At 40.0% G+C, this 13,122-nt stretch overlaps 1 protein-coding gene across 1 annotated transcript; it reads left to right on the forward strand.

Annotated features, from left to right (window-relative positions):
• The first annotated feature begins 672 nt into the window (after positions 1 to 672).
• LOC143881377 (FRIGIDA-like protein 4b) lies at positions 673 to 13,122 on the forward strand. The gene is made up of 3 exons (XM_077384420.1): positions 673 to 1,640; positions 11,643 to 11,818; positions 12,371 to 13,122. The coding sequence occupies exons 1-3, from the start codon at positions 770 to 772 to the stop codon at positions 12,884 to 12,886; spliced, it is 1,563 nt and encodes a 520-aa protein (XP_077240535.1). The 5' UTR covers positions 673 to 769; the 3' UTR covers positions 12,887 to 13,122.

Raw genomic sequence — 13,122 nt, forward strand, 5'->3', positions numbered from 1 at the left:
TTCTTGGATGATTTGGGCTGATAACATTCTGTTGATTAAAGACTCCGGATTGAAGGAATTAGGTCACATATTGCAGAATGATATTGTTCTGTACTTACACTGGTTTTGGGTTGTTCCAGATTTTATTAAGAATGACGAGAGATTAACATTTTGGCCTGTGAAAAAATTTCCAAGGAAAATATAATTACCCAATGCTTAAGTCCTGTTTGGACTCCAGGAATTTTCCAGAAAAGTTTGGAAAGGAAAAATATTTCAAATATTTCCTATTTTTTACACACAAAAATGATAACTTTAACCCACCCTGTTCAATTTTTACTCAGAAGTATTTTCCTTGCAATCCAAGCCTCTGTATAGAGCCTTGGGGCTGGGGTGCGAATTATCCTATAGGGAGAGCGTATTTATCATTGCCCTTTGAAAATCTCTTTTTGATCATTTCCGGATAAGATAAGCCGGGTAATCCGGTCATTTTCAAAATAGAAGAGCATCACAAGAATGGGGTGGCCCTGTTAAAATCAGGGGTCCCTAAATCAGCTCTAAACTCTAATAAATAAAGAGGATGATCTTTTCACCCCCCTGTAGGATTTTGCGCGCTCCTGTTAACGTGATTTGACATCAAAAAGCGTTGCAGGCTGCTACAATTCACTTTAAAAGTGGGGCGCATAATTCTTCTACAGGGGGTGAAAAAATCATCTCAAACCCCCTACTCCCGTTTTATATAGCTTACAGGGTTCCACTTTCCCTACTTTCCCTTGCGGAATTGCAGAGGAAAATGGGGTCAGTAGCCATGACCACCGATCCACTACAGGTAACCTTTCATGACCTAGAAAAGCAAGCCTCTCTCATGACCAGTTGTACTCTTCTCTGGAAAGAGCTCTCTCACCACTTCGAAACCCTAGAGCAAGACATTCAGAAGAAATCCCAAGCCCTACAAGAAAAATTCGAAACCCTAGATCACAAAACCAAACAAACCCTAGATTTTCTCAACAAGCGGGAGGTCACAATAGACGAAAACGTAGACAACGCTCTTATCAAAGTCGAAGAGCGTAAAGAAGCCGCTCTGATCGCTTTCGAGAAAACCCTAGATTTTCCTGATGAAGATTTGCTGTTGAAATTGCGATCTTTTTGTACGAAAATGGATTCTGAGGGGTTTTGGAAGTTCATTATTGCTAAAAGGAAGGATATAGATTTACTTAGAGAGCATGTTCCTTTGGCTATTTCTGATTGCATTGATCCTTCGAATTTCGTGTTGGATGCGATTTCTTGGATTTTTCCTGTTGATAAGAGGGTTGGGAAGAGCGAGCAGGCGCACGATTTGGGATGGGCTTGTGTGTTGATTCTTGAATCGCTTGTGCCAGTAGTGGCTGATCCAGTTTTAGGGTTTTCACGTCCTTTGGTGACGCCGAGGGTCAAGGAACAGGCGAAAGAGATTGCGAGCGCTTGGAAGATGAGTGTGGATGAGCGTGGGGGTGTTGAGAATGTCAAATCGCTGGATGTTCATATGTTTTTGCAGCACTTGGTTACGTTTGGGATCGTTTCGATGGAGGACGCGGATCTTTATAGGAAGTTAGTTGTGGGTTTTGCGTGGCGGAAGCAGATGCCAAAGCTTGCTATTTCGCTTGGACTGGTGGATAAAATGGCTGGTAAGTTTTTGGGCTCAGCTTCTTTTAATCATGGGTTTTGTGAATGATTGGTATTTTTTCTTCGATTTTCCAACTCTAGAGATAATTTTATTCATTTTGTAGCATTTAATCTCATTTGAGTAGTTGCTGAGACTTTCTGGCTTTACATGTTTTCCTTATTCTTCTGTTAGAAGTAGTGTGTGTGTGTGTGTATGTTGAGTCCTATCCCGATGTTGAAACAACAAACGGGTTATAGAGTTTCGCAAACAAAGTTTTGTTGGAGTGGAATATGATTTCCTTATTTTTTGTTTATAAAATGGACTATGATTTCCTTTTGTTATCTTTTGTTTATTGGTGGTTTGAGATGGAGAAGGAATTAAAAATTTTGTGCTTATCGTGATGCCATAAAACGAGTAATGACATGGTTTTCAGGATTCATCAATCTCTTGATTGTTTGTCATAGAACTCAACTATGTTACTTTGGCTAGATATATATAGGTGGACATCTATGAAAGTGAAACCTGGATCAACGATCTTGTAATGGATGGACATTTCATTCATTTTCTTAGTGAAGATGAAGATATAGGAAAAGTGTATGTCAGCCCATGCGCTAATCTCATTTATGCATTATTTTGTTTCTCCTTGTGGCCTTTCCCAAACCAAGATAAAGGAGGAGGGTTGGCGTCAGGTTGGCAGTTGGCTGTAAAATTTGCCACTCTTCTATGAAATGAGTCCTATAGAGAATAAAAAGGTGGGGGTGTGACCAATTGAGGAGAAGATGAGAGATCTCCACTTAAGATGGTTTGGACATATCCAACGTAGGCCTTTGGATGCTCCGGTGAGAAGAGGTGACTCGTGCCATATTGGCAGACCGAAAACAACTTGGGTAGAAACAGTGAGGAAAGACTTGATAGCTAGGAACATAACAGAGAACATGACCTTAGATAGGATAGAATGGAAGAAAATGATCCACGTAGAAGAACCCAACTAGAGCCGGGTAGATTCCTTTCACCTTCTTCATGAAATTTTTCTAAAGGATTCATTTTAGCCGACCCCAACTAGTTTGGGACAAAGGCTTTGTTGAGTTGAGTGGAGCTGAGTTGAAATCTGGTCCTTGTGGCCAGCCTCATTACATGAATCTGGGCTCGCAGTTACATTCAAGTATTTTTTCCTTGTGAAATTATACTCCCTCCCTATTAGAGGTGCCACACTACCCATTACTTATGTGGGCCATCGCTTTTGTTTGGCCATGATTGTATTGAAACAATGGACAAACCATCACATTTCCCAATTGATTCTACCATTAACGACATACATCTGTGATATTTTTTTCTTGGAATAGTGAAGCTTTATTATTAATGAAAATAGAAAAGTTGACTGAGCTGGTCAAGGTGGGAGGTTATCAAACACCCCAAACTCCACTCTCTCCATCTCGGAACGAGCCAACTGATCCGCCTCATTATGAGGGAATTGACGATGAGAATATGCTGGAAAGATGTCGCATACCTCTCCACCATATCCAAGATCTCCGCTTTAGCATTGAAAAATCTACATGTAAATTCCTTCCATTCTTTCCCCTGAAGAAGACGATATACGAGTCCCCTTCCACCACCAAGGTGTCAAGGAAGGAGTCCACAAGATGAATCTCATAAGGACTTCTGTCTCATTCAAATCAGTCTCACCGTTCATGCCAGAATAAACCCCTTTAAGGACACTATTAGGACAGGGAAGAAGGCTCACAAATACCAGCATGGCCCGGCTTTTCTATGTTAGAACCACCTCAAAGTTCAGCGTAATGAACACCGGGCTAGGAGTAGAACCCATGCACCAAACTGTCGGTGTGGACCACACTCAAACGAATCTCATCTTATGAAAGGCGAATGGCAAACTTTGAGAAGCCTTTGAAATCAGGAAGAGTGGCAACCAATCAAACCACTTGAAGAGAAAAACCTGATGCTGGACACTAAGCATCCCTATGCTGGCCTATTTGAGTATCCTTTGATGTTTCTCCTTCCAAATCAACCCGAAAACCGCCAAGAGAGATAGGTTGCAAAGCAATGTAGCCGTGTTGGGCCAGAGAGAGAGAGAGAGAGAGAGAGAGAGAGAGAGAGAGAGAGAGAGTGTTCTTGCGCTGCAGTGTAGGGAGCTCCCTGTGCTTAAGTGGCTTATAAAGCCTCCCATTCGTCACTTTTTTGTGGACCCGCAAGGGTGGACCCGCTATACGAACCAATGGGAGGCTTTATAAGCCACTAAAGCGCAGGGAAGCTCCTTGCGCTGCAGCGCAGGAACACTTTCCTCATATATATGGGGGCGCGGTATCTGAGCTCAAGCTCAGATAGTCTATATGAGCTAGCCATTATAAATACACCATCTACCATGTTGTTTGACTCATCCAACCCATAGCACCTGACATAGATAGGGTGTTCCTATGAAACCATCTCCATACAATCATCCTAACCATTCGATCTGTACACGCGCAAATGGACCCATTTTCTAGCCGTTCATTTTAAACCTCCACAAATCAACGCTTACTATGATCCTATGGAGATGATTGCTTAGGGACATCCTATCCATGGTTTTAAATTTCGGCCGAAACATTTCGTTTCGGCCGAAATGTTTCGGTTTCGGTGGAAAACGAAATGAAATTCACAGTGAGTCGGAAAAGTACCAAACTTCGTCAAAACGTTTCGTTTCGGTGAAATTTCGGTGACGTTTCGGAAATTTCGGTGAAACGTTTCGTCCGAAATTTCGTACCGAAACGTTTCGGTTTCGGTGATGACCGAAACCGAGATTTAAAACCTTGATCCTATCTATGTTAGGTCCTACAAAACCAATATCTAAATAACCCAAACAACATAGGCACCCATCCTATTTAGAGGCTCTACCTTAGATAATCTATCTGAGCTTGAGCTCAGAAACCATTTACTTATATATATAGACTAGTGGGGCACCTCGCGCGATGCGCGGGCGGGAAAAATAAAGCTGCAATTGTTATTTTAAAAAAGAAATAAATAGAACTGTCCAAATTTGGAGGAAATGGGGAATGTAATAGTAAAATAGGGGTGGATAAGTTTTAAAAAAATGAGAATAACATCGAACTCTAAATTAAAGAGTACATAAAATATGTACAAAATAATGAATGGGCAGTTTTTCTGCTTATCTTGGAAGCAAAGAAGACCTTCAATTTATGATGATATTACCCTAAATTAACCATAATCATATTATTTCCCTTTAGATTGTGGGAAGAAAAAATATTTAATAGAAAAATATTCCGTCAGAAAAGTTTTTCTTGCAATCCAAACAGGACCTTAGGGAATAAATTTCTTTCTACAGTTTATTGAGAAATAATATAGTCATGGTTAATCTAGAGGCATATTATCATAAATTGAAATTTTACTATTTTTTGTGACCATCAAAGAAGGCATTTCGCGTCGGGGCTGTTGCATGGGAGAGCTGCCACATGAATGAATACGACAAAATCTGTTGAAAAAGTGAGCCTATGTGGCTGCTCTTGGTTTTTTTTTACAAACTGTAATTCCGTTTTCCTAGCAATGCTCTTGAATAAAAGGAAAGCTTGTGCTTAATTTTTTTGTCTTATAAGCGCGTGTCCGGAGCTTGAAGATGAACACTGATTCATTCTTGGTCAATCATATTATTTTCAAAGATGAGTAGATTGCTGAGAAAGAAGAGCCTCTTCTCCCTGGTGATCCTAGTTGAATGTATGATAGTCAAATTGTTTTTTTTTTTTTTTGAAAATATCGTGAAATGGTGTTTGATGTCACTGTTATTGAGCTTATTCCTCAAGGTTAAGCTGATGCAATGTCCCACTCCCACCAATTCACGAACGATTGGCAGGAGTTCTAAATATGCTTCTCAGTCTAAGAAGAGATATAGCAGTTGTCCTCAATGTCTGTATATATTTGCACTTTCATGGAACTGATTTTTTTGGGGCACAACTTATTAACTTTGTGGCCCATCAAATGGACGGTTTGGATCATCCTATGGTGTGGGCCAAACCGCACTTTTTGAAAAATACTGGATCATAAGGGCATGCACCATATAAACTCGTTCCATGAGATTTTATATGTTGTAAGCCCGTATAGTTCAGTCTTTCTCAAAAAATACTATGGCTTACACCGTATGATGATCCAAACAGTCCATTTGATGGGCCACAATGTAAATAGGCTGTGCCCTAATAAACATTTCCAGATGATCCTAACCCTCCATTCAATGTAGGTTTCCATAATTTGCAGTTCCCATGTAGATCGTAGGGCTAGGATTATTGTACAGATATGATTTTTTTTGGGCACAACCTATTGACAATCGTTGGCATCAAATGGACGGCTTGGATGATCCTATAAGGTAAGATACTGGATAACGCTATATATAAAATATTTTCGTGGCCAACTTTCTCTCATTAGTTTATTATTATTTTTTGTCAGCTGTGAAGAGCCACATCAGATGAATTAAATGTATAATACAAAATCTAACAAAGGGTCAACATGTGTGGCAGCTCTCTATCCGTCGAATAGTGACAGCTGGAAACGGAAGTATTTAATACTCTTTGACCAAAAACTATGGCTCTCTCCGCCAAAACAGAGAAACGAGAGGATAATCATTTTTTTTCTAACAAGGAAGGCTAGAAATGACTTTTCAACCAAGGACACAGGCGTCTTACAAAAGCCTTGAGCTGCTTCCATTCTACCCTTTTCACATGAAACTGCACGTGTCAACATCCGGAAATTCCAAACTTTTTTAAAACGGAAATCATTAGTATACGTTCCGGCATATATATAAGGAAATGGTTTGTGTGTAGCTGCACATATAAGCCATCTGTGCATGACTGCACAAACCATGGGGGGGCCACATTTTTTGGGGGATCCAAAGCATTCATTTGGAAGGCCCTTCCATGGATAGGGTGTGTACCAAAAATCAGCCATTTAGGATCATCCTAACCCTGCCATTTGTGGAGGTAAAAAATGGCCAGAAACAGTGTTTGTCCATTTCCCCCTCCAACTTTGATTGGGTTAGGATGATCCTATAGGGCTGATTTTTGGTACACACCCTATCCATGGAAGGGCCTTCCAAATGAATGCTTTGGATCCTCCAAAAAATGTGGCCCCCACTATGGTTTGTGCAGCATGCACAGATAAGCTATCTGTACAGCTGCACACAAACCATTTCCTCTCTCTCTCTCTCTCTCTCTCTCTCTCTCTATATATATATATATATATAGGAAAAGTGACCGTACTCGGTCGAGTAGATAAGCTTATCTACTCGGTCGAGCTAAAAATAGTGGGGGCCCACATTTTTTTGGTGATCCAAACCATTCATTTGAAAGGCCCTTACCTACATAGGGTGTCCCCAAAAAATCAGATCCATAGGATCATCCTAACCCATCCAAATGTGGAGGGAAAAATGGACAGACACAGTTTGTCCACAAATCTGCCCATTTTTCCCTCCACTGTTGGATGGGTTAGGATGATCCTATGGGGCTGATTTTTTGTGGACACCTTATCTAAGTAAGGACCTTTCAAATGAATGGTTTGGATCACCCAAAATATGTGGGCCCCCACTGTTTTTAGCCGACCGAGTAGATAAGCTTATCTACTCGACCGAGTACGCTCACTTTTCCCATATATATATATATATATATATATATATATATATATATATATATATATATATGTGTGTGTGTGTGTGTGTGAGGAAAGTGAAGCTACTTAGCTACACCGCCGGCTTAAAATACAATGTGCCCACATTGTTTTGGTGATCCAAAGAATTCATTTGATTGGCCCTCACATAGATAGAGTGTCCACCAAAAATCAGCTCCATAGGATCATCCCAACCCTACGATTTGTGGAGGCAAAAATGAACGTGTAAAAACCTTCACAAATTTGTCCATTTTTGCCTCCACAGTTTGAAGGGTTGGGATGATCCTATGGAGCTGATTTTTGGTGGACACCCTATCTATGTGAGGGCCAATCAAATGAATGGTTTGGATCACCAAAACAATGTGGGCCCATTGTATTTTAAGCCGGCGGTGTAGCTTCACTTTCCTATATATATATATATATATATATATATATATATATATATATATATATATATATATATATATATGTGAGAATAGAGTTCCTGAGGTTAGCCTCATATAAGCTTATATGAGGTGGTGCTCACAAAACATAAGGCGCCCACTTTGTTTGGATGATCCAAACCATTCATTTGCAAGGCCCCATCATAGATAGGGTGTGTACCAAAAAATAGCTCCATTGGATCATCCTAACCCCTCCAAAAGTGGAGGAAAAAATGGGCAGATTTGTGGGCAAAAAGTGTCTATCCATTTTGCCCTCCACTTTTGAATGGGTTAGGATGATCCAATGGAGCTGATTTTTTGTACACAGCCTATCTATGATGGGGCCTTTCAAATGAATGCTTTGGATCATCCTAACAATGTGGGACCCTTATGTTTTGTGAGCGCCACCTCATATAAGGTACACGAGGTTAACCTCATGAACCCTTCTCTCTCTCTCTCTCTCTCTCTCTCTCTCTCTCTCTATATATATATATATATATATATATATATATATATATATATATATGGGAAACGGTTCGTGAGCTAGAGTGCTCAAACACATGGGTCCCACGTTTTTTGTGGTGATCCGAACCATTCATTTGCAAGGCCCCATCATAGATAGGGTGTGTAAAAAAAATCAGGTACATTAGATCATCCTAACATCTCCAAAAGTAGAGGGCAAAAATGGGCAGATTTGTCGACAAATAGTGTCTGTCCATTTTTCCATCCACTTTTGGATGGGTTTGGATGATCCTATGGACCTGATTTTTGGTACACACCCTATTTATATTAGGCCTTCCAAATGAATGCTTTGGATGACCCCAAAAAATGTGGGACAATTGTGTTTGTGGCACTCTAGCTCATATAAGCTATATGAGCTCAAGCTCACGAACCGTTTTCCCATTTATTACTTATATATATATATATATGAGGAAAGGGTTCCTGCTAACGTTAGCGTAAAAAAGGTGGGCCCACATTGTTGGGGGGATCCAAAGCATTCATTTGGAAGGCCCTTTCATGGATAGGGTGTCCACAAAAAATCTGCTCCATTGGATCATCATTGGGGTGAAAAAATGGGTAGATTAGTGTACAAACAGTATTTGTCCATTTTCACCCCCACAAATGGACATCCTATGATGATCCAATGAAGCTGATTTTTTGGTACACACCTCATCCATGATGGGGCCTTTCAAATGAATGCTTAGGATCAGCCCAACAATGTGGCCCACCCTTGTTTTATGCTAACGTTAGCAGCTAAGCTAGCTGCTAACGTTAGCAGGAACCCCCCCCCCCCCCCCCCCCCCCCTCCCCCCTCTCTCTCTCTCTCTCTCTCTATATATATATATATATATATATATATATATATACACACACACACACAGTTTCCAAGCCTCATCAAAGTCCTTAATATGATTTGGGAAAACCCAATCCACACCTCCAAAAGATAAAACATGAAGAACTAGATCTCGCTTACAAAACTACCATCTCCTTTGACACACAACACACACATCTACTGATAATAATCCTCTCATGATTGCACAAATGGTCAGTCGTAAGAATCTTGTTTAGTAATGCGATCCAACAAAAAGCGCAAATACAATACAGAGCAGGAGACTTCCACTTCCTCCTAGTAGGAGAGGGCAAAGCAAGCAGGGCCAACTGATCAAAGAATGATCTTAGTGTGAACTTCTCATCAGCATTCCCTTTACACACCCATTTGTTGTTGTAATGTCTTCTGACAAAGATTGAATTCATTCTCTTCATAAAAGTGTCCACAGTGTCAAGCTAACTATCAAAGAAATTCCTCTGGGATTGTTATATACATGAACGACTGATAGTAACTTGGAACAAAAATTGGTGGCTACCATATAGTTTCTTTGATACCCAATCATTGCTCGGTCCAAGCCCTGCAAGAGCCATGGTTTTGACCTATTGCCTAATCTTTAGATGCTAAGCTAGATAGGTGGCAACCAAACCCTTGTCATGACAAAAGTGATGGAAAATTACTGTGTGCGTCTGTGGATGGGGTCTACTGGCTGTTACATATGGGACTGCCATCCGTCACTGACGACAACTTCATTTGCCTCACTCAACTGATGACTGACCTTTTATTAGCTTCATTGTTGGGAGGTGAGAGGTAGGACTGATAATTGATTGTCAAGCCCAAAATCTCAATGTGGGGGAACAGCATGTTGTTCAAAGAGAATAGTAAGTGATTTTGGACATGATAGCCTTTTGTTAACTTCATTGTTGTCAGATAGGATTTGTATATGAGTTCACAACCTCAATCAAAAGTGCAATGCCTTGTCCCAACTTCCAAGGGAGTAAAGGAGCCTGATCTTGCTGACTAATCTATATGTCCCAATTGGGCGAATCCTCTTAGTGATTCCAAGTAACTTATTTTGACCCAAAGTTTAACATTTCTTCATGTTGAAGCATTGATTTGGAATGGCATCTACAGTGGTCCCATTCATTCTATTGGTCGATATTTTGGAAATGATTTAATATGAGAAGTTGTATGAAGGTATAGACCGTATTGTCATGTAGGTACATGAATGTAAGAGCTTGTTGTATTTATGGAATAAGGATCAGGAATGAAGGTATGCATGCTAAGGGCAAAGAAAATGTTCCTTTGCAATTGACATGTTTTGCTATGATGCCAACATGTCTTTCAATGCTGTCAATGCTCCATATTGTCAGCCAATGTTTGAATGTCATCAGTGTTTTTGGGCCGGAGTATATGGCACTATCTTTCCATAACTTGAGGGGTCCAATGTTGAAGAATACAATGTATGAGATACATCAATACTTGGCTGATGTAAAATTCTAGTGGAAATTCATGGGGTCCAAATATTGAAGATTTTGCATGGACCAATTTTCTTCACTTAGAATTTATGATAAGTGCCTTGTGGGGAGTGCTCCTTCTGTCTATGAGCCATGCCACCTTGAAATTCTTTGAAATGATGGTGCAAAATCGATCTTTATTTTCGAAAAAAAAAAAGAAAAAGAAAAAAGAAGTGAGGATCTTTCTTGTATTGGGATACGATTCATAAAAAAAAAAAATCTTTCTTGTATTGGGCATTATAATCCTCAATAGCTTCTTTTACTTCATCATGTAGATGATGACATGCTTGGCATCAGCTTTGATATCATTGCTTGATCGTGATTGTAGAGGCAAAAGGACTCAAATCAGGTGCATGCTTGGGGGAGTTACCGTTCACAATATCAAAAAGAGATATTCCAAATTAACTATGGTTCAATTTATGGAGTTTTTATAAGCCAACTCTTGCTTGTGCAAGTACTAAATCTCATTTGCTCGCATGTTCTCTCAGGAAATGGCTTAGCAATTTACCCAAATTTCGATTTGACACATTCGATCTGTCCATCAATTTGGGGAGGATATCCACTCCAAAATTATAATTTTGTTGCAATTCTTTCACATTTCTCATGAAAATGATTTCAAAAAGTTGATGTCATAATCAGATCATTGGTGGTATGGTGGAACACCATGCACCTATACAATCTTCTTAAAATGTGTATCAGCACATTGGATGCATCCATGATTTTCTGATGTGCAATGATTGCAACCTTTTTCTCTATCATCTTATTTGAAACCTAAAATATCCGTTATCGTAAGTCTTTTCAAAAAAAATAAAAAATTCATGTGGGTGTGTGCTGACTATTAGTTTTGTAACAAGCAGTGTTTCTGTTTTCTACTTGGGAATTAGTGGCTGGATTTGTTTTTCGAAATATTAATACTCAACTCAAATCAACTAAGCCTTTGTCCCCAAATAGTTGGGGTCTGCTAATGAATCCTTCAGAAAATTTTATGAAGAAGTTTTTCAAAATATTGATTATTACTTTAAATCTGAGGGGCTAAAAATTCAGTTCCGACGCCATTGCACAAGCAAAGATGTCTGTGACTTGCTATCCTTTGTTTCTTGCAGATATTATTGAAGAATTGATCAGCAAGGGACAGCAGGTTGATGCAGTTCATTTTATTTACGAGGCTGGCCTTGTGGACAAGTTCCCTCCTGTTCCACTTCTGAAATCCTATCTGAAGGATTCAAAGAAGGCTGCAAGTTCTATTTTGGAGGATCGCAACAATTCTGGCCAAGCTGTGGTGTGTCTTTATTTTCTTCCTCTTGAACTTCTGTTTATTTTTTGTTGTTTACAAGGGGTAAGGATTACTGCCATTTGCATAATTGAAGTTCTTGGTTATATGCTAAATTTTCAAGAGGTTGTGCCATCCAATGTTCAAAAACTTGCCATTCGACTTGAACTTAGTTGATTTTGTTTGGCTGGTTTCCCCTAGCATTTGATTTGACCCAGTGAGTTTTGCATTGACTTGACTGGATAGAATTTGAAAAATGGATTGAGTTTCTGAACTTTGGTGCAATCTAAACAAATTTAGTGAGTTTGCATTGAAATGTTGGTACCTATTTGTTATTTTAAAAAAAGGATCTTCTAAGAATTCGTCATTTTCGTAAGAATCTCTAATGCTACTTTCTCTTGAATGGAGCTTATGATTATTTTAAAAAACTTTATTCAATGATAGGGAGAAACAATAAAAAAGAAGAAAATATATTGTTGGTCAAAATTTGGGCAGTATTTTTTGTTTGGAGGAAGAAACACAATACCAATGAGAGAATCCCCATCTTGATGTTTGTTGCAGCACTCAGCTGGTCGCAAAGAGCAGTCCGCCCTTCGAGCCGTGATTAAGTGCATAGAGGAGTACAAACTAGAAGCTGAATACCCTCCGGAAATCCTCCGTAAACGTCTCGAACAGCTCGACAAGGTCAAGGCCGAGAAGAAGAAGCCAGCCACTGTCCCCGCCAACAAGCGTACAAGAGCCAGCAATGGTGCCCCAATGCGCCCGGCTAAGGCTGGACGCCTGACAAATGCCTATGTCTCTTCTTTCCCAGCAGGCCCCACATTTGTTCGGTCACCCTCCGGCCATGCCCAATACCAAGCGGGGATCCCACCATATGCTTATGATAGGTCAGCTGCCCCTACAATGTACGGCAGCAGGAGCCCTCCGGCTCTCAGGGACCCTTATGCCTACCCACCAGAACAAGTTGCTCCCCCAGCTCTTCCCACTTCATATCCCGGCGCCCCCATGACCTATCCAGCATATGGGAACTATGGCAATGGTTTGGCTCCTGGATATCAGCAAGCTTATTATCGATAGAGACTGACAACATGAACGTTGGATTCTGCTCGCTCTTAGAAGATGGTAACACTTGATATGACCCAGTCTCATTTGCTTGACATGGTTTGTTTATTATCAGTTAGTCACTAACTAGTAATGACATATTGTGCCGCGGTGTGTAATAGCTAGTTGGGATGTTTCTTATATTTCTAATCTTAGTACTTATTGTAGAGATGATCATTAAAAATATTCAGGAAATGTTGTTGTTTCTTGTA

The sequence above is a fragment of the Tasmannia lanceolata genome, unplaced genomic scaffold (assembly GCF_043159265.1).
Source record: "Tasmannia lanceolata isolate RefF3 unplaced genomic scaffold, GAP_Taslan_0.1 ptg000002l, whole genome shotgun sequence".
Lineage (NCBI taxonomy): Eukaryota > Viridiplantae > Streptophyta > Magnoliopsida > Canellales > Winteraceae > Tasmannia > Tasmannia lanceolata.